This window comes from Carettochelys insculpta, chromosome 8, assembly GCF_033958435.1.
Source record: "Carettochelys insculpta isolate YL-2023 chromosome 8, ASM3395843v1, whole genome shotgun sequence".
Taxonomy (NCBI): Eukaryota; Metazoa; Chordata; order Testudines; family Carettochelyidae; genus Carettochelys; species Carettochelys insculpta.
The window spans coordinates 2,864,238-2,887,145 of record NC_134144.1 but is presented as its reverse complement, the minus strand read 5'-3'; the positions used below and the strand labels follow the sequence as shown (position 1 = coordinate 2,887,145).

Genomic DNA, 22,908 nt, shown 5'->3' with positions numbered 1-22,908 from the left:
GGATGGGAGGTCCCCAGCCCCGGGATGGGTGCTGGCAGCAAGACATGGTGAGCACAATAAGATGCTAATCTGAAAAGTTACACAATGATTCTGCTCGTAATTTACATGCAACATTTTAGACAATACACAGGTGGTTTTTTCTTTAGGCATCTGTTTAAACAACATACATTAATTCTAATCCCGCTTAGGTACCCATGGGCATAATGATGCCTTTGTTTGATTGGGTATGATCCACAGGTCCATATCTGAAGGAGTTAAAATAAAACAGAGCACATAACAAACATCACTTATTTGTAACACACTGTTCTTGTACTCGGGGCCCTGGGTTAGTGAACTAGGGAAATGTCTTGTAGAGAATACTGAAAGGGAGGAGGAGATCTCGTCCCTGGCAGCTCAGCTTGTCTTACAGCCTCTGGACTTGGCCTTGGAGCACAGTTGCTGTGGTTATTATCTCTTTTTCCAGACTATGAGAAAGCTGTGGCCTTTCCTATAAGTTCCTTCTCACACTAGCTGTATTTGCAAACTATGATACACGTTATGAGTTAGTTGGTTCTTATACCAGACTATGAAATTTGTGCGTAAAGTGAAAGGTCTTTACAGAAACCATAATATGCATCAGGAACTTGGGATTTTCACCCTACAGCCACCGCAGCTCCCATTGGCTATGTTTCCTGACCAATGATTGCTGATGTGTTGATGCTCTCTCTGGGAGCTGAGGGTAGGAGATAACACTGCTGCCAGGGAGTTGTGAAGCTAGGTTGAGAGTTTGCCAGCCCCAGCCTCTCTGCTCCACCCTCTTGCCCCCCAGCTCCAGCAGAAGTCCTGAGCTGCCACCTTCCCCTCTCCTGGCCACTTACTGCCCAGATTTAATTGAGTATATACTGTGAGTCATGGACAGATCACAGACTGTGCATTTTGTTTGTTGCCCCTGACTTTTTACTAAAAACACTCCTGACTAAAGTCATTGGCAGCGTAACTGAGAGAGACATATTTGTCTTGGCCGGAAGACCCATCTTCCTATCCTGCAACTTGTGGATATTCCTAGCATTGGGAACCTGTTGTCTTTGTTACATCCAGAGCTCCTGTGGCTTTCCAGGGAAACTCCAACTGCAGACAGGATTATAAATGCCAGACCAGTTCTCCAATAAAGAAAGTACTAGTCCTCTCCTGCCCCAGTATACTAAACTGGAAGGTTAAAAAAAACCCTCTGATTAAAGGAAAACCACTGTGTTATAACAGTGTGTGAACAAACCCTTTTTGAATGGTAGGAGAATTTCTTTGACATGATTTCATTCTAACATTGCCACAAATCATAAATCATTTGTGTTTGTAATCATTTGTGAATTAGCAAACTCATGAGTTGATCTCTTGGCACTACTGTAATGCAAATGATTAACAGTATCCCTTTTCGGCACCATGTTTGCTCATTCGCATGTTTGCGTAAATGTTTTTAGAGAGATGACAATTGCTGAAACCCAGAAGCACAGCTGTGTTTGTGTACCTCCTGTTTTTAGCATTGCAGTTTGAATTCATCAGTTGAATTCCATCCTGTGCTTTCTTCAGACTTCACCTAGATGGCACTGTTCATCTACGTAATAATTTCTTCATCTGAATAGCTGTGCTTTTTCTAGCAGCTTCTTCAGCTCTTCAAGTAAATGTTGGCTTTTGGAATGTGCTTAGTGTTTCCGCAGGGTATCCCTTTTGTGATGTGTTGCTGCTTATATCTGTACTGATCATAGCTGAACTGCAACAAAATCCTTATATCACAGCAAGGGATCTCTAAACGTTTCCATACAGATTCTGGTAACAGGACACCCTTGACTTCAAATGCACATTTCCAGCTAAAATTCTATTAGTGCTTGTTGTATGTAATGCTGAGGGTTAACATAGCTAAAACATTTAGGATAGGAATTTGGGGGAGATAAACACGAATCTACCATTTCAAAATTTTATTTTTGTTCTCTTTGGATTCATTTGTCTGCTAGGCAAATTTTCATGTACATTTTATGATAAAAACACGACAAAGTGGTATATGGCAAATTCCCTCATCCGCAACCAGTCAGGTCCCCAGGGTGCTGAATGAGGGAGGTGAAACATGTATAGGAATATAACAAAAGAGCACTGTACAATATGATTTTTGTTTTTTTTTATGAAGTTAATGCAATAGATACTCAAACTGTTTCAAGTTCAAAACTGTTGAGTCAGTTGGAGTAAGTACGGAAATGCAGGGTTACTCAAACCTGTGTTCTCTATAGCCCCAGGATGCACTCTCTGGTTTCTGAGCATGGTGATTTCTTTAAAGATTTGCAGTTACAAAAGCCAGAGCACCTCTACCCAAAAGTCAATAACTTCTTCCTTCTGTCTTTTCCTGAATGTCTTGCCTTGTCCAGTTATCATCTAACCTTTCCCCAAGTCCTTTTCTTCATCTCAGATGGGAACGAAGGTGTTTTGCAGTTCATTAATATGACATTATGGGCTATAAACCTGGCTAATGGGGGACTTGTGTCACCACCTGCCCTGCAACTTTGGGTCTTAATGTTTTGCTGTTGTAGCTCTCACTTGGCTGCTTGCAGACATCCTGCTGGTAACATCCTGAATGCCTGGGTACAGCCCCAGGACTGGTCCTGCAGCCTGTTAGCAACTCACCATTCACCTACCATGCTCTTGGCTTCCAGCAGCCTTAATTACTATCTGCAGAGTGACCCTGACATACTGCTTGTCCTGCATTTTCCTCAAACACATGAGTTCTGCACTGTTCAGCCCTCTTCTAGACAGTCCAGCTATACTGTGTCTGTTGCTTCTCTGAGGGATTCCGTAAACAGTTAGCTACTCTCAGCTTACTTTAAAGACAGCGCTGAATTTGTTTAAAATAAAGAATAAATCAAGTTTATCGAACTCTGTTTATTTAACTATTATTTATTTAGCTTTTAAATGAAAAAGCAGTCCAGTAGCACTTCAGAGACTAACAAAATAATGTATTAGGTGATGAGCTTTCATGGGACAGACCCACTTCTTCAGACCATAGCCAGACCAGAACAGACTCAATATTTAAGGCACAGAGAACCAAAAACAGTAATCAGGGTTGACAAATCAGAAAAATTATTTTCAAGGTGAACAAATCAGAGAGCAGAGGGTGAATATTGAGTCTGTTCTGGTCTGGCTGTGATCTGAAGAAGTGGGTCTGTCCCACGAAAGCTCATCACCTAATAAATTATTTTGTTAGTCTTTAAAGTACTACTGGACTGCTTTTTGTTTTGATAGTATATAGACTAGCACGACTATCTCTCTTTTACTAGCTTTTTAAATGAGTACCAATATAAGGCATTAAAGTCAGAAATGGTTACAAGAGAATACAGATAAAATGCTTTCTAAACGTAACAGAGTTGGTTCAGGGTGAAGTTCATGCCCCCAATGTAGTCTAAATTCTCACGAGAGCCTCTGCTGCCAGAGTGTAGTAGCTGTTTCTTCTGTCACCTTAGGTAGAAAGAGAGAGATGCACAGAGAGAGAGAACTTAGGGTGTTTTGCCTTTGACTTTTCTCGTTCAGTTGACCCTTGTACTAAGCCTGGTGTGGGCAATAATTTTTGCTGGGAAGCCACTCCAAGAATTTTGTAAGGAGTCAATGGCTGCACTCTTCCATGGTATTTAAAGGAGGAGGTGCAAGAGTCCGGGGTAGAGGGTGCATGTAGAGGGGAGCATAAGGTAAGGGGTTGGGATGCAGGAGGAGGTGTGGCTCTGGGAAGGAGTTTGGATGAAGGAGAGGGTTGTGACCTGTGCAGGGTCTGGGTTGTGACTGGGGGTAGGGGACTGGGAGAAGGTGGGAGGGTTGAGGGAAGGAGGCACTCGGGTGTCAGAGGCAGGCTCTGGCCAGGAGGTGCTTACCTGGATGTTTTACACCCAGCAGGTACCTATTGCAGGCTCCCTGCCTGCCCTGCTCCTGTGTGCGCTCAGAACAGCGGGGTGCGGGGGGGGGGCTGCGTTTGCTGGTCTGAACACTGAGAGCCCAGGGGCAGGCATAATTTGTGTGTTGCCTGTCCTGCAGCCAGGCAGCTGCCATTGTCTGGGAAAAAGCCAGTGGGAGCTGTAAGGTTGTGCTGTTGGTGGGAGCAGCACATGAAGCCTTTCCTTCCTGGCTTTCAGCATTCAGAGAGTCTTTCTGAGCAGCAGGCGGCGTTGGGGAGCCTGGGTGAGGCTCGTACAGTGCTGTGGGCCATATCCAGCCGCTGGTGTATTTTGCCTGCCCCATACTGAGGATTACCCCTGGTTAAAATTCATTCAAACGGTAAAGAAGGCTGGGTGGTGTCTGCGTGTACGCGGTTTCTTCTTACCTCTTTGCTGAAATGCAGACTTTCCTTGTCTCCTCTGTCCTTCTGTGAGTGCCTGAGGACCTTGTTCACGACGTACGTTTAAACTGAGATAAACACCCACTTCTTTTTTTAATGACCTGCTTGACTAAGCACAGGGGATACGTTGGTTTGAATATGTCCAACCCCATCATTCAGGGAGAACTCACCATGTTTATATGTAGTGTTGCTGCACACATTTCAGCGCGCTATTGACCAGTGAGTGATTAGTTCTGCAGTGATACCTCACAAGGCATGTTTTGCACCGAGATGATTACTCTGGTGTGTACATTGGAAATAGGGGGTGCTTTATCTCACAGTCGGGGTTGTGGGTAATGCAGACACATACTGCTGCTGTGGTGTCTCTTGCTTTCTAGTTTCCTCTCTTGCTGTTTTCTCTGTCCCGTGACCTGTGGGCTTTCTCCACAAGATGTTATGACAGGGAAGTATTGGATAATGTAGTCTGAGGTAACCTAAGGAACTCTGTAGTGCTACCTGGCTCCGCACAGCCTCTACACATTGAGACTGTTGCTGGAACGCTAGCCTGGGATCCCTCCACTTGAGAGATTTGGAGACTGTCAGGAATGGAAGCAGATGTTGTGTGGCCATTCTTGTTCTGTTGAATATTTGCTCACATGGATCCTCTGATATGTTGCCAGACAGATTTAAAATCATTTTCTTGCACACTGTTACGAAAAAAGTAATTGAATTTATACCCTGCATATTTATGGCCTCATAATGGAAGAGGTGCCTTTAAGAAATGAGAATGTATTAAATATTTCTGAGAGCATTTAGATGAAAATGCAAGTAAGAGCTCTATTTACTGCTTTCATTAGTTGAGCTAAACTTGATCCACATAATTGAAGTAAACTGGGTTACAAAACAATATGAAGCTGTTGTCTTAAGCTCAAATTTTATCTGGGACAAAGACATGCATGTATGATTTGTTCATTTCACTAAAGATGGAAACATAGATTAAAATTGATGAGAATAGCATCCTTCCACGGGAAATGAAATGCCAGTGCATGAATGCTATTTGCAGAACATTAGTGGAGTACAAAAAATCCATCTGTTTTATTTGTATCTATTACCGAGTTACAGAATTGAAATGTTTCAGGGAAGCAAGTAGCTGCAGCTTCCTGACATGTCAGACTTCAAGCAATGGCAGAACTATCATTAGGAGAGTTAGCCTTTCTTTCACATGAAGGCCAAATAGGAGAAGGGCTGTACTGGAATGAGGCAGGGAGAGGAGCAAGGGGCAATTTCTTCATGCACGTACTATAACCAAAAGGGAATCCTGAATCTGCAGAAGTATGGTTTTAAGTATTTTTTTAAAAAATCCATATCTTGGTATTTGTAAGGAGTCAGTGATTTTAAAGTAATAATTTTATTGTCCTCTTCATCCAGGTTAATAATACATTTCAGTTTTCTGATATGTCTCTGAATTTCAAAGTTGATTGGATTATGTCCAAGTGATACAGAATTGTGTTTTTTATTCTTTCTTTTTTAGTGTGGAGGACAAACATAAAGTGATGAACATGACAACGATCCCGCACTTCATCCCTGAAATCACAATTGGAGGGCATGAATTTGATAAATTGTATTACCAATACAGATCGGTAAGAAATGTCTGAAGGGGGTGAAAATGCGATGGGCAGGAAAGGACTGGAGAATGGAAAAGATATTGCAGACTGTGGCTCCAACCTTGCAGAGTCTTGAGCTCATGCATACAGAGCTTTGTGTAGCTCAAACTTCTTTCTCCCCAACAGCAGATGGTCCAATAAAAACTATTAACTCACCAATTGTCTCCCGAATATCCTGGGACCATCACAGCTACAACTATACTGCGGATAATCTAAATTGTCAGTTTTATGCATAGTATCCTATCTTTCTAGGAGTGGCACTTCTTATCAGATATGCTAGTGCAGAGTTTCTCAGCCCCCCCCCCCCCCCCCCCCCCCGGCTTCTCTTGTATACCCCTCAGAGTACGCGTACCACTGGTGGAGAAAAATGATCCTAAGGTAATCTGAGGTCTTGAAACAAGCACCATTCAACCTTTCCAGATTACTGTACCCTTTGCAGGAATCGGATTTGTTTTACGTACCAATTTACACCTCACTTCAAAACTACTCACAAAAACATGCAACAAGATCACAGAAGACTGCTCCGGAAAGCTTGCTGACTTTCTACCATCTTATTATCAAATAAATGAATTGGAATAGAAATAATGTACTTACCTTTCAGCATAAGGCCTATGAAGCAGTAAAAACAAGTCATTGTCTGAATGAACTTTTAGATTATACTGACTTTACTGGTGGTGGTTTTTAATGTAGCCTCTTATAAAACTAGGTAAATATCGATATGAGTTGATGTACATGGAAGACCTCGATGTACCCCCCCAAGGATGCTTGTGGTTGAGAAACACTGTGCTAGCATATAGAGGCCCACTTTTCTTAAAACTTGTCTCCTATTTAGGGGAAATGGTGATGCATGAAGTTGACACATCTTCGCCCCCCCACTTTATTCTTCTTTCTGCCTTCTGCTAAAATCTAAAATACTCCTTAAGGTCCCCTGAGAAAATGGAATGCCCATTGAACCATCATTTTTTTTATAGAACTGTGAAGTAGTGGTTGCTTTTGAAAAATTAGGTGCTGAGAATGTCTGTTTTGTTGCTTCCGTGAAATGTTATTTCTTTAAATTAACCTGTTCTTTTAACTGTGTACCATCATCTGCAGAGTCAAAAGATTTTTATTAATGCACAAGCAAGGCTAGAAAAACCACGTGTGCTATGTATGAAAAAAGTGCAAAATTCTGGTATTGGAGACATGTTTGGAGACTTAACTACCAAAAGTATTAGGTTTAAAATTTCCCAAAACCTGCTCTGCTCCTACTCAACACGTACAGACCTGGCTATAGAGAAGGATGCTCTGGGCTCATATAATTCCACATCTTCTGAGATCTTTCTTTGAAAGCATTGTCTCCAGCTTGAAAATGGAGTTAAAGTGATGGGAGGTTTATTGCTCTTGTATTAGCTGAAAATTCTTGAGAGCTGCCCCCTAACATGTTTGGCAGGAAAAGCATTTCCAGAATTAAAAATCTTTGGGCATCATTTCCAGCATGAATCTGAACCCTTGGATTTGGCGGTGAAGTATATTTGTTCCAAGACTTGTTTTGCATGTTGGAGTGTTGCGCCGGTACGTGCATAGTCAATAGTGCAGCATCCATCTGTACGTACGATACTTGTTCTGCGTAAGACAACAAGCTGTGCCAGCTAAAAGATAACAATGTGGGGGAGTTCAGCATTGTGTGTATGGTGAGCTCCCTCAGTGCATGATATTGGGAATTAGGGACACTAGCTCTAAATACGTTTTTGTCCTAACTTGTGTAACTGACAGATTTCTCTTGTGTTAGGCAACAAGACATGGGTGCCCTGATTCAGTTAGAAACTGGCTCTCAGATAGTGTGATCCGCTTCTGAGGAATAATAGAGGATATTTGGCAGGAAGGACTGGATAAGCCATCTAGAAGGGGAGACAGGAAGCTCAAGTCACGCTGATTCTCCCTATGCCAATCAGGAAAGGCATGATAGTCTTAGGGACCAAAGCAGTCCAGCTGAGACTGTGCCTAAGTACTTTCTGGAACTGGGGCTGTACTTCCTACTCCTTTTTCTTTAATCAGTTACTTTTACTTGGCCAGTATATTTAAATGTTAGTCATGACCCTTCTGTACTCTCACATGGCCATTCCAAAATTCCCAAATAATGCCACAGGGCTTCAACTGCTGGGCTGTTTTTTCCCCCTCTTCCCTGCAAGAAATGTGACCCACCTCCCTCCTCCCACTCCAGTCTGAAACCTGTCTACTCATTGGTAGCCTCCTTCCTTCACAGGCTTGTCCCAGCAGAGATACAGCATAAGGAGCCTCTCTTCCTCCACCCAAACAGCTGCCTCAAGGTTAGGAAATACCGCTGCCGAGTACAGGGAGCTGCATAAGAGCCACGGGTGTGTCAGGAAGCCCAGGGCAAGTGTTACAAAGTGGGCATAATAGAGCACAGTGCTACAGAATGTCTGTGCTTGTAGGCCTGTTCAGTTATGCAGGCTGTAATATTGGTAATAAAACAGCAACCGAGCTGTGAACTTTTCATTTTGGACAATGCAGGCTTGTTTAAAGTTAGTGGAGGTAATATAGCTACAAAGGGAATTGCATTGTACATGTCCTCTGCTTTATAAACCTTTTGCATGCAGCAGTTGTGGTTTTTGATCTGTTTTGTTTTTTTACCCCAGGGTTCCCTCCACCCCCAGAATGGAGCAGAATCACAACCCTGGAGCTTATCAGTCGCAATGCTTACAAATAGATCACTAACCCCTAGGCTTCCCAGGCCAGCATGTGCATGTTGCTGTGTTTAATAATGGCAGTTTCAAGGTTTCTTAAATTGTAGGCAGAAATGGTTTTGCATTCAAATTCTCATTAGAAGTGAGGAACTTCCTAACACCAAGGTGTAAGGCATATGTAACTTTTTTTTCTGTTCAGTAGTGAGGCAGCTGCATAAGATTTTTCTTCAAATGTAGTTATAGAAATATTGGGCTGGATGAGAGCTTGAGAGCTGCATTGAGGCAGGACCAACTCTAGACCGTCCTTAACAGGTATTTGGTCCAATTGTCCTTAAAGACCTCCAGTGACTCCACCTATGTGTAACCTCCTTCCGTTTTGTTGTTGAAGCTGAATGGTCTGTGCATAGCTGGGAGATTTGCTGCGTCTTTCTTTTACTGTTAATTGTTACCTGGGTTCAGCAGCTTTCCTTAAAATGGAAAGATGTGTGTTGGGAGGTAAAAGGAAACTCAGTAAAAAGTAGATGTCAAGTTTTGAAGAGGACTAAAAGATAAGCATGCTTGGAGGCAGCAGTGTGGTTGCTGTAGGTAAACCGCCTCCATGGGTGGGGGGTGGGGGGGCAGCTGACTGTGTTGTGAGCCTGCTTACATTGGCCATTAACAGGTCTGCAAGTTCCTGCAAACTGTGTGTGTGAGAGAGAGAGTGTGTGTGTGTGTGTGTGTGTGTGAGAGAGAGAGAGAGAGAGAGAGAGAGAATGTTGTTGCCCAATGAAGTGGCAGTATTAACACAAGCAGCACGTGTATCTCTGAAACCAGAGCCAGCTAATTTCTCTTGTCTCACGCCAGGCCACCAAAAGTCTCGTTAATGTTTCCAGTGCACACACCATTTGAAAACTTTTGATATTGTTAATTGGGAACCAAAAAAAAAAAAAAAATTAGCAGGAGCTAATTATCGCTAGTCATCCCAGAGTTTGAGGCTTACACTGACGTCTGCTGCTCCTTGTACATCTGTTTGGAGCTGTAAACAGAGTGTGCAAAATTGTTCACTGTGGCAGGTTCACTTGGAATTTCATGGAAAACACAGTTCTGAAGTAATAAACACTAGGACCAGCAATTCCCCTCTTTTTCTGGACTATTTCTATTATTATTACAGTAGATGGAAGTCTCCCTTCTCAATGGTCTATGAACAAAAAGAAAATGTAACTATTTCATTACTGGATCAGACCAATAGCCTATCTAGGTCCAGTGTCATCTATCCTACAGTACCCAAACCAGCTGTTTTAGAGGAGGAGCTAAGAAACCTTTCAGTAGATGAATATAGAATAACTTGCCTTCCTTTAAATCTTGTTTTGATACCTATTAGAGATTTGGCTTAAGTCCTGAAATGTGAGGTTCAATGTTCCTTCCATTTATTTAGGCATTAACTGACATAATTCTAGGTGGTCATCTGATCAGTAAAAATATCCATTAGAATCTTGTTCAGTAACATCCTGTGGCAAGGAGTTCCACAGCCTAAGTGTGTGTATGGCAAAAGTGATCAGTTTTAAATTTCCCACCTTTCAATTTCACTGAATGCCCTCACACCTCCCTGCCCAGGAAGACCGCAAACTCTAATGGTAAGACTTCCGTAAAGAAGTTAGTTTAAAAAAAAAATACAGCCTGGGCCCTCATTGTGTGTGGGGTGCTCCTTAGACACATGTTGGCAGCTCTGCTTGTGGTAGGGATGATGCCTACAATGGGAATAAACACACAGGCAGGCCTTTAATCTCCCAACCATCTTTATTGGTACAGAGCTCTCTCGGGAGTTCCTTACTAATCGTGCCTTTACAATCAATATAGGGATACCACAGAGAAAATACTTCAGATGCTGGAGATTCCAGAGTCAGCGTTAGCAACAGGGGAGATTGTGTCAGAATAGTAAATGTAAGGTTAACTCAGAAGTAATTGTAACATGGAGTAATAAACATTTTGGCCATTGGTATCAGATTTTTGATATTGCGATTGAGACAAACACCATGTTACCTACACAGAAAATGTCCTCAGTACCTTGAAAAGAGAGAGAATTCTTTCCAAGCCAGGCATTGTCATGTTTTAGAACATTGCAGCTCTTTCTTTAATGTTAGTAATTGCATTGTAAAGTGTGTTTCAGTTTAGCCTCTCTTGTTTTTCCAAAATTAAGGAGGCTAATTACTGTTACGGTAACTCCCTGCCTTTTTATGTGTGATTTTATCAAAGACAGCTGCTATGGCAACAGTATCTTCTGTTTTCTCTCCCCTGCTATTTTTTCCTTTGCTATCTTAAGTTGTTTTCATTTTTCTGGATCAAGGTCTCCCTTTCCACTTTTTTATTTTAATGGAGTTATTTGACAGTTTTAATACAGAGCACTGTCTGTTCTCAGAGCTAGGAAGAAAAAGTTTAATAAAGACAGATGTGCCATAAATATGACAAGGCTCTAATTTCGGAGTGTTCTGCTTTATGAAATTTGTCCCTTAAAATTTACTCTTTTTTTTTTTTAGCAGATTCCAAACTAGAATAATAATGTTGTTACCATCATATTTGTTTGCTCATTTGAGTTATGTGAAAATGCTTTTCTCTGATAAAATGTCCTTAAGCCTAACAAACAAAAACAATAGATTTTGCAAGAACTACCAAACTATCTTTAAAGCTGCCCTGCAAAGTGTGGACCACCCATTCTTCCTTTTTTCTTTCATTACTTATAAAACAGAGCATAAAATTGTTTTTTGTTTTTTTCTTATTTACTTTCTTTGCTTTGGATATTTTAATGTTATCTACCTTATTTTGCCTAGAACAGTATTTCCCAATGTTATTTTGCCCCAGAACCTTTTGAAACTCAGAAGAATTTTGCGGAACCCCTAATAAGTCTTATATATGGAGGTGAAAAAGTAGATCACAAATAGGTAAGGATGGTAATAATAAACAAATACTAACCAAGGCCATGAGATGAACATTTAATTTAATTGTACAGAGAAATAAAAATCACATTTAATGTGCGCAAAAAATAAAGCTCAAAAACTGCTATGTTATATTGGCAGTTTTCAGTGCGAAGAGTGGTTTTTCTTTTCTTGCCAAATTCTTTATATTTGGTTTAATAATGGAAAATTGGATTTGCATATCTGGCGCAGCATTCAGTCGATTGCTGTATTTTGCTTTTGTTGCTGTGTAATCCAAGAACCTGGTTTTGCACAAGTATGGTCTGGTGAAGGGTAACAACTGACAAGCTGCATATTCTTGACATAAGCTGCCCCCAGATGATACACGCTCCCTGAGAGCAAGTATGGGGATTTATGGTGGTGTATAACAGGCAACTGCACAACTGACTGACTTTGCCATTACAAAGGGACACTGACAGTTGCAAACACAGGTGAAATTTTTTTAAATAAAATTCAGAAATGCTTAAATGTTTATTTTTTTAACTAATGTTATTGTAATGGAATTTTCTCACAGAACCCTTATTTCCACTTCGCGGAACTCTGGGATTACGCAGGACACCATTTGAGAAATACTGCCCTAGAATAATATGTAGACAGCTAGAGAATAGTAGGATTATGAAGATTTCATAGGAAATTAAACCCGTGTAAATGATTAGTTTGACAGCTTGAAAGATGAATTTTTGGTTATTGGGGGGGAAGGGGGAGGTACAGGGTTGGTAACATCTGTTGGTTTATTTAAATTTAAATGATACAAATGTCTATCCCAGGCTTTGGATTCCGTGATGCATCGTTTCTCCTGCCAGCACTAATGAAAAATGCATCATTTCTGATGAAAAATAAATTTGGACAGGAACTTGGTCAGCTAGAAACCTAAAAAAGATTCTCTCCATCATTGTGAGAAACATGTCATCAGCCCCCTCCAAAAGCCCTGTTGAGTAGATGTCTTTTGCAGCATGCCTGTGAGGTTGCTGGATTCAGGCTATATTGAACCAAGTGAGTTCCAGCCTTCTGTAGCCCACGCAGAGAGTACCTCCTTTTTAACAAGGGAGATCCTGGGTCAGTGTTTCTCCTGACTGCCACTATAGCAGTATGGTAAGGGAAGAAGTAAGTTCTCAGAGATGCCTATTTTTAACTGCAAGCAAATAGTTAGGAAGAAAGTTGTGTTGGTTGTTAAAATCCTGGCAATTTCACTTCTGGGGTCAGAAGGCTCCCACTACCCTTCTCTGGGCCACCCCGGAGGCCTCCAGCGAAAACTGGGACGATGAGATTTGATATGATCCTAGTATCTCTTAGACTGGAAACTATTTCTTGGAATGGGGAAAAACTTCAGGCTGTCTTTTTTCTTTTTGATGATTCTGTACTACGCAGAGGGGGACACACACTGGGTCCATTATTTTCCCTTTGGTTATTCCCGACTTGCTCTGTAAGGCTGGATTCTGGAGGGCTGTCAGAGAAATGAAAATACTGCATTGTTCATAGGCTGGTTTTTGCGGATACAGTGGATAGGCCAAAACTGAAGAGTCTAGACTACTTTCTGAATTTCTTGGTTTGTGAAGAGCATTGTTTTTAGAAGCCCTCACTGATGAGAAGCACTTCTGAAAATACACAAACTGAATTCTGTATAGAGCTGCTAGTTGGGATTAAAATGGGCATTTAAAACCTGCAACTACATGGCTAAAATAGGTTTATTTGACACAAGCCATATGTAAGCCTAGAGATAACTTCAGATGCACTTTGGTACTGACTAATCAGAACAATGTTTAGTAAGTTATGAAAAGAAAACAACCAAGGAACCCAGAGACATCATAACAGTACTCAAGTATCTTAAGTACTTTTCTGACAGCTGCACCCAGAAAGAGTATTAGATGGAAAATACTTCATCTGGCATTGTTAGAGTGCTGCGTTCGAAAACAAAACAGTACAAGTCCACTCAGTCATATTTCTTATTCAGCCAGTTGCTTAAAGAAACAAGTTTGCTTGCGTTTATGAGAGATACTGCTGCCCACGTCGTATTTACAGCGTCGCCTGACAATGACAACAGCTGTTTGCATGGCAGTTCTGCAGCTGTTAAGCATGTACATGCCATATATGCTAAACGTTTGTATCCCCCTCCATACTTAGGCCATCGTTCCAGAGGACATGCTTACATGCTGATGGCGCCCGTTTAAAAATGTATTAATTCAGTGGGTGGTTGAATTCCCTGGGGAAGCATTGCATGTCTCCGGCTCTGCTTTACCTGCATTTTGCTGTATATTTCATGTGACAGTACTGTGGGACGATGAGCCAGCCCATGATCATTTTAAGAACATTTTTTCTGCAGATTTGAAAGGATGCAGAGGAACCAGTTTGAGATTTCCAAAGTTTTGTACGGCACTGATGCCAAGGTTTAGGAAGCTCTCATGCCTTCCAGAATCTTAGACTGCAGAGTTGTGGTGCATGATTTCGGAAGTCTTAGAGCAACACTTTGATGCAAATACTACAGAACCCAAACCACCAAAAAAAGAAAATCTGCTGTCTGGTGATGGGATCTGACTGATGAAAATGAACATGCATTGGTCTGCTTTTCTTTGGCTTGTTGTCGAGCAGAACCTGTCATTACCATGAACGCATGTCCTCTGGAATAATGGTGTAAGCTTGAAGGGGCATACAAATCTTTAGTACGTCTGGCACATAAATATCTTGTAATGCTAGCTACAACAGTGCCATGTGAATGCCCGGTCTCACTTCCAGGTGACAATAAAAACAAGAAGAGGGCAGCATTGTCTCCTGCAAATTGTAACCAAATTTGTTTGTCTGAGCACTGGGCTGAACAAGACGTAGGACTAAGTGGACTTATGTAAAGTTTCACATTGCTTATTTTTGAATGCAGTTATGTTTTATGCACGTGGAATTGTATATAAGTTCAACTTACATGATAAAAAGATTTCACTACAATAACTTTATTATGTGGATTGCAAAATACTATTTCTTATTTTTACAATGCAAGTATTTTAAATGAAAAATATGAAGTGAGCACTATACATTTTGTATTTGGCATTGTAATTGAAATCAATATATTTGAAAATGTAGGAAAACATCCAAAATATTAATTAAATAAATAATGGTCTGTTATTTTTTAACAGAGCAGTTAATTGAGCAATTAATCAAAAATTTTAATTGCTTGACAGCCCTAGTCAGTACACATTATTCTCTGGCTAAAACACCCATTAACTTCATTGGTAGTCCTGCCTAACTCAGGAACTGTATCTGAGCCTTAAAATTAGCATCCTAATTAGTATGCTAATCTTCTGAAGATGTATATCTGTCTTACAGGTTTGGTGTAAGTAATACCAAGTCTACCCCAAAAATTCCAGCATGGCCAATATTTGAAGAGTTCTGAAAAGCGTGCATTTGAATTTATAGCCAGTTAAAATAAACAGCCTTAGCAATAAAGCTCTGAAAACCAGGGCTTCTAATAGAAACAGCAACAGACCTTAACTGATGGCAGGAGTGAAGGGTTGGTGCTATGGTGCTTACTATAAATGGTCAGCAAATGAAAAGGTTGGCGACTGATAAAAGCCTTCATACTTTGCAGAGTGATCCTTGTGTTTTTTAAATGCTCTTTGATCAACAGTATGTAAAACCTATTATTTATGTACCTATTTCAGCTGTTAAGCCCAGCGGTTAATGAAAGCAGCCAAGGAATTGGGGGAAGGGAGTAGTTCTTCTTTGTGTCCCTCTCTGGGAAATAAGACAGGTTCCAAGCTCCATGATGAATTCATACATTTCCACATTGTTCAAACTCTCAGGGAGTTCTGGCTATGCATGTCTGATTTGCAGTTGTTATGAGGACCTGTGAAATATAACCGTAGCGTGCAGTAAACATCTCATTGAAGCTGTTTGCTGTTCTATAACATATACCATTTTAAAGAGGCATTTCATCATATTTGCAGTTTTGACACACTCCTGTGGTACAGCTTTTAATTGAATTAAGAAAGTGACCTTTCATTTTTACATAATTTGCTTTTAAAAAAAAATCCAAGCAAATTAATTCCCTTGTATGAGTCAGTTCTGTCTTTTGGAGCAGCAGTTCAGTTTGAGGAGTTAAGTTCTCTGTGGCACGTACTCTTGTTTATGTGAATCTTTGGTCAAGTTCATGTAAATTCAGTGTAGTGTTACATAGGAGGTCCATGTCTGATTCCTGGTCTATTACTTCTCTCTGTTAGGGGAGTAAAAAAGGCTTTGCACTACTCAGCAATGCCTGTGTGGAGGACACATTTTTGCTTTGCAAGTGAGATAAACTAGAATGATTTGTTGGGTCTTTCCATTGTTCGTTTCTGTTTGCCACCCAATCTTGGAAGCTCTGTAGGGCAGACACTTGTTTACAGGGCCTGCCCAGCACCTGGCCAAGGCCTTCAGATGTTGTGCAGTACTACAGATAATTTGGCTCTGTTTGCTCTATCAGAGGATGGGTTTTGGGGGGCTACAGACAAAGATAAACTGCACCCCACAATCCTCTCCTATATGGCTAATGACAGCCCAGAGATCTGGCCATGCTGTGTACAGTGCAAGGCCCAGGAAGACTTAAAGGGACAAAGGTGCTTTTGTCAGTGTTTCATACTGCCCCGCCCTCCCTGGCGGGGGCACTTCAGGTTGCCTTTGTTCCTGGGGCAAGTCGTACAGTTGGGGATAGGCAGAAATGGCAGCACTCCAGGTACACTGATTTCTCCAGCCATACGCCCCATGCCTGGAGCTTTGCAAGAGTGAGGCCAGGTCAAAACTAGACCTTAAAGTCAATAGTAGATAAACCGTTCCAGCTATGGCAATTGCATAGCTGGAATCGACTTATCTACAATTGATTTTTTTGGCCATCCTCACTGAGGGAGGTCGATGGGAGACCTCCCTTACTTCTCATGAGGTAGAGGAGTAGGGGGTGGACTGTTGACCCTGATGATTCAATTTAGGTGCGCAAAATCAAACCCCAGAAGATGGACCCTGCCTGGGTCAGTCTACCTGGTAGTATAGCTGTATCGTGAGTAGCATAGAGTCTGACCCCTGCAAAAATCCTCTAAACCAGGGGATGCTTTGGCTAGCCATTTATGTTATCAGAAAAGAGATTTAAATAGGACAGGATCCTAGCTCAAAATGTTTCCGCCTTAACTGCACAAGGAGATCCCTGGTCTGATTTTTTTTTTTTTTTTTTTTTTTATGTTGGCAGTCAGTTACATCTTCCCTTAGTCTAACACAAACCTCAGTAAAATTGACTAGTTTTCTCAAGCACAGAACAGAACTGCAGACAAGCCAGCCACTCACATTAATTAATTCCTGCCATGAGCTCAAAAAATAATTCTGATTAAAACAATGGCACCGTTAAACAATAGAATACCAATTGAAACATATTTAACATTTGTGGATGGCTTTTCTACCTTTTCAATATTGATTTCAGTTACAACACAGAACACAAAGTGATACAGTGCTCAATTCATATTTCTGAAGGCAAATGCATTGTAAAATAAGATAGTATTGTTCAGTTCATCTCATACATTTAGTGCAATGTCTTTATTGTGAAATGGCAGCTTACAGATATAGAGTTTATTGGGTACATATGTTGGAAAAATGATGGGACATATGAATCTTTAGCCCCCCTGTTTTGCAAGACAGGTTATAACAGTGCCATCCAAACAGCTCTTCTCGCTTTCTGGTGACCCTGTGAACAAGAAGCAAGGCAGCATTCTCCTGCAAATTGTAACCAAACTTATTTTTCTGAGTAATTAGCTGAGCCAGAAGTAGGGCTGAGTGTACTTGTAGGCTCTAAAGTTTTACATTGTTATTTTTGAATGCAGTTTTTGGTACATAATTCCACAGTTGTAAGTTCTACTGTCACGATAAAGGTATTTCACTACAGTACTTGTTGAATTGAAAATACATTTATTTTGTTTTCTACAGTGCAGATATTTGTAATAAAAATATCAGATGAGCATTGTACCCTTCATACTCTGTTCTGTAATTGAAATCAGTGTATTTGAGAATGTGGGAAACATCCACAATCACTGGTATTCTATTATCAGAGAGGAAGCCGTGTTAGTCTGTAGCTTCGAGAACAGCAAGGCACTGGCCCTCCCTCTTACTGGGACCCCACTCTTTAAATACCCCTCTGAAACCACCACTCCCCACCCATGCATCTGATGAAGTGGGTCTTTGCCCACAAAAGCTTATGCTCCAAAATATCTGTTAGTCTATAAGGTGCCACAAGACTTCTCGTGGTATTCTGTTGTTTTACAGTATGATTAATCATGCTTATTTTTTAAATTGCTTGACAACCCTATTATGTTTGAGCTGTACTTATTTTTACGTTAATTTTAAGTGCATGTTGGAATTACTTAAATGGAATTCACTTGAATCTCATTCATCCTACATTCACAGGAAGGTGACAAACACTATGAAGTGTGTGTAGAACAAAGTATATATATATTTCTATAATATTTTTGGATTTGCAGGTTTTTTAAATACTTTTTTATAAACGTTGAATAGGTGCTCCAAAAGTAATGGCTTTTTTCCTTTAAACCGGACTAATTTGGATTCCAGACTCTGCATCCTCCATAATAAACAGTTAAGGATCATGCGTTTTGTATGTGAAACGCTTTCTCGGATTGTCTGCTTCTGTTGACTTCATTGTTGTTGTAGGTTTGTTTGCTGAGCTGTTGCTACATGGCATGGTTTACTAGATAGCTGACTTAATTTAACTGTGTTATTTTTTCCCTTTGAATTTTTAGCCATTTAAGATCTGTCTAGTAATGCGTCCCCAAATTCACATAATCTAGGCCCTCTGTTGTTGCAAATGTCTTTGCCAAGCCCACTGTGAAACACTGACTGAATAATTCAGTCCCTCCTTGGATGAAAACATATTATAAAAATTGCTTTGATGTACTTTATATCTTTAACAAAAAACATATGGCCTCTTTGCACTGAATAAGCTGAGTTGTGGTGGAGGTACAATATGTTGGTTTGTAGAGTGGATATTTGCTCAGAAATGAAATAATAAAAATCATGTTTTTTCCTAGAGACCCACTGTTGCTTTAATAATCTGATTATCACCACCTTGGAATTTCTTCAAATATCAAAGGGCCCATTTAAATCTTCCTGAAGAAGTCTGGGGAGAGCAATTTTTGAATGAGAAGTAATAGACATAAGGTGAATACAGAAGGCCTGATGTCCTATTAGATTTTTTTTTTCTCCAGCTTTCCATAGTGAATGTATGGTGAAGAGCTGGAAACAAATAACTACACAATCGCAGATCTACTCTTCACTCAGCAGGAGTTGCTGTAAACAGGACTGCATGACTGCCTCTGATATTTAGACGAGACATAAAATGGAAACTTTAAATTAAAAACCTTAGAGAATCTGATCAAGGGTGACTTGTGATAGTTTCTAACTGGGAGGTATGGGGAGAGAGAGGAGGTGTTCAAGACACAGAAGCCTTTTGTGGCTCATTTGGTCGTCTGGTACGGACATTGCTTGTTTTCTGACTTTACTCCATGATGCGGCTGTTACTGTTAAATAGAGAAATATGCAGTGGCACAACAAACTACTGACCACATCAACACACAATTGCACCTCTCTTCCCAATGCTGTGAACAGGTGCACTTACTCTAAACATTTTTTTGTCCAGATTTTGTTTGTTGTTTTAAAAAGAAAAAAATAAGCCTGTGAGTCTTGTTGTGTCACCGCCGTCAGCGTGGGGAAAAGAGGCAGGGAGAGTGTTAGTATGTCACAGAGTCGTGTTCGGTTTTATAAGGAGCGGTAGTTGGACATTTTTAAAAAACCTCATTGTGATCCCCATGCATTGTTACAGAGTTGAGTTTTCTTCACATGCTGAGCCTCAGCCTCATACAGATCTGGGCATGCTTGGTATACATGATGTTAAATATGTACCAGTTCTTCATAAGGATAGATGGCTTTTGTCGTCTGAGGGAGCCTGCAGATAGGGACCTGAGAATTTCTGCTGTTCTTAGGTTGCTGTCCATGCCACTTTGAGAGGCATTGTTGATAGCTCAGTTTTAAAAGGGCTTTCATTGAATTGAGGGGGCTTGTGGCCAAAGCGTCTGTTTTATGTTTGGTTTCACCATATGGATCAGGTTACAGGTGCAGATCTGTGTGTGTGTGTGTGTGTGTGTGTCTGCTGAATGCATGCGGTATTATAGCTGTGGCTGTCCCAAACATGAAGAAGAGCTTTGTATGAGCTCAGATGTTTGACTCTCAGGGTCAGAAGCTGGTCCAAGTCCCTCGCTCTGCTTGTCTCTCTACTGAGTGTTAGTTTAGACTTGGCCCAGGGTAAAACTTTCATTAGTGTATTAATGTTGGTTAGAGGTGTAGCTTTCCCTCAACTTTCCATACTGACCGCTGGCCTAGCCCAGGTGTGATTTTAGTGGCATAAAAGTCCAGGAACTGAAATAAGCTTTGCCAGTTATTTTTCCCCACCAATATCTGGTCTTGTATAGCTATCCCAGCCTGTCTTTCCTTGTGTTGGCCTGGCCTTAGCCATTCTCATTTGTAATACTGTAAAAATACTAAGATTCAAGACAAACCACTCCATTGTCCCCATCCCAAACAAAATGTCAAGTGGATTGAAATTGAATGCTGTATGGTAGACGCATTTCTCACTGTGTACCCTGCGGTGGTCTTGCGAGGTAGCTACTGCAAATTTAGGCTGTGAAATGCTTTGGTTCTACTAGGTACTGTCTGGGTTCTGCTCAGCAAGGCTGCCCGCTCCCCTTTCCTCCCCCCTCCTTGAAGTAGAACAGCTGTGTGCATACTGGCAGGGAACTGTCCATACAGGGATTATCTGTCTTACTAGTGCACTGCAATTTTCCACACTCTTGCTCATGCTCAGGTTTATTGCTCTGCCCAGTTCAGACAGGGATCCCACAGTTGCTTCCTGTTGAAGCTTCCCATCCTACTAAGCACTAGGAACCTAGTTTGGCTCTTGCCATGCATCTCTGCTTTACTTTCTTCCATAATGCCCACTTCCTGTCCTCTCTCAGGACTTACCCTACTATACTAACCTATCTCCTTTCCTAGCAATGCTGGCCTTTCCTCTTTCCTCTACGCTCCCCACCCGGTCCTTGGTTTTCCACCCTTGTACTGTTCTCTGCACTCATTCCTCTTACCAGTTAGCTTCAAGTTCTGATCAACTTCCCTTCTTGGGCTGACCCATCCCAGAGGATTGGGCCTGTGCCATAGCCAGATCTATTTTTAGATAAGCATCTCACCAGAAATGGTCAAAAAAGTTGGCTCAGGCCCCCTGGAGAGTCCATTGAGATCTCATCTGAAGGGAAAATGAGATACTTGGGCAGAAGTGATCTTCCTAGAATGCTAAGGAGAAAGCAACCTAAAATTTCCTAGTTTCTATTTAAAAGCATAGTGTGTCACGTAATACCTAGTTCTGTCTGGGAATGCATTATACTGTGTTTAAGTTGCATATGGTATTAAGTTTGTGATGTGTCCCCACCAAATGTTGTCATCACTTTCTTTCCAGAAAAAAGTGATTAAGACCTGGTTAAATGGTACGGGGCATTTTAGCTGCCATCCCATGTGAATTACGAACAGCTGTATGTTAAACGCAAGTTGAAAATGCTGTGAAAATACTGACCCCTTGAAAAATATTTTTCTGTTTCAATTAATTCACGTTAGAGCTGCCTATAAAGGCTCGATATTCATGTTTTAAATGGTTTAATTTTAAGTGGATTTTTTATGTATACTGTCGTTCATATTTTTAACTGTACTTATTTTGGCGTTAGGATCTACTGCCTTACTTCATTACTAGCAGTCAAACTACAATGAGCTCTTCAAATGTGTAGGATTCCCCTCTCATTAAACTTACACTTTAGGTTATCATAGGAAGGTATCTAAGTTGCTGAAGCTGTCCACCAAGAGAAATATACTGGCCAATGGTTTTTAAAGCAACTTCTCCTTTTGTATTCCCAATTCAAGTTACATTAAAAGAGGCCAGATTTTTCAGAAAATGGTGAGTGGTTTTCCCCGGAAGATTGGGCCACCTGAGATCACTAGTCCGTTTTAAAATTGAAAACCTGGCCAAAGGTGCAGGCGAGCGAAGTGTGAAGGCAGTTATCTGTCATCAATAGCCTAGAACTGACTGATCTTTGTTCTTTTTTCTAGCTTCCTGGACGCAATTTCGCCAAAGGTTACAACTCAGATGTGGGGGACAAGTGGATCTGGCTGAAATGAAACCTGCCTCACTTTGAAGGACCACAGAACTTGAATGAGAGAGAAGCTGCCTCCAATCTCTCTGATCACTATGGGCTGTGCATGCAGCGCAGAAGACAGCCATGTAAACTGGTTAGAAATTAGCGTTAGAGAATGGCCTCAAAGAAAAACAAACCACCATAATATTTAAGGAAACTTCTTTCTTCCTGGTAGAATTCAGCTAATTTTTCTTTAGGATGATCCACAATAATTGTAATTGTCTGACATTGCAGTGGCAGCCTTTCTAAAATCAGTGCGTAATCTTCTCTTCTTAAAAACTGTGGCTTTCTGTTATACAGGCCTGAGGTTGTTTGAGTGAACTGATGAGAAATACAACCTGTATCCTTCTGATTTTCTGAGTTACATTTCCATCCCTGGGTCACACCAAGTTCTATTAGGCACAACCAGCAGGGCCAGCAACTACTGTAGTCCCAGGGATGAGGCAGGGGGAGCTCTGTGCCCTGGAAGGGGTGGAGCTAAGGGCGGAAGGGGCGTGGCTTAGGGCAGTCAGCCCCGAGAACTCTTCGTTAGCGCTCCATGAGAGCCATGTGTAGAGCTGTAGCACAGCCATTCCACAGCATTTCAAAGGAGCCTGGAGCTCTGGCCATCGCTGCTGCTCCTTTCACAGTGACCAAGACCAGCTCAAGGCCCCTTTGAAATGCTAGGCTGTGGGGCAACTACCCCTTTCCAACCTCCTCTGTCAGCAGTCCTGGGCACACCATTCCCTCGGAGCTGTGTTTCTGTAAGGAAGGGTGACACACTCTCAGCGGGTGGTAGCATCCAGGCAGCCGACGGATGTATTTTTGTAAAAGCCACCCAGAGAAAAGGGAAATGCGAAGTGGTCATATTTAAATAACAAAACCTTTGGTGCACTTAAGCCAGTAATGAGTTCATAAAAATTACCAGCAGTTCTGCACATGTTTTTTTTCCTCTTAATAGAAAGCCATAAATCAAAATGTTGGAGCGCATAAGGCAAAGTAAAAATCATTATTTCCTATGTCCCTAAAAATCCAATGGCAGAGTTCTTTCAAATAAATGATTCATTTGGC

The 22,908-nt window shown here is 41.2% G+C and overlaps 1 protein-coding gene across 1 annotated transcript in view; it reads left to right on the top strand.

Annotated features, from left to right (window-relative positions):
* NDUFA10 (NADH:ubiquinone oxidoreductase subunit A10) overlaps nucleotides 1–22,210 on the top strand; it is a 49,629-nt gene extending 27,419 nt beyond the window's left edge. The window contains exons 9-10 of the mRNA XM_075001781.1: nucleotides 5,853–5,961; nucleotides 21,773–22,210. Coding sequence (XP_074857882.1) covers nucleotides 5,853–5,961; nucleotides 21,773–21,841 — 178 coding nt within the window. The 3' untranslated portion in view covers nucleotides 21,842–22,210. The remainder of the gene's footprint in view (nucleotides 1–5,852; nucleotides 5,962–21,772) is intronic.
* The last annotated feature ends 698 nt before the right edge of the window (nucleotides 22,211–22,908 follow it).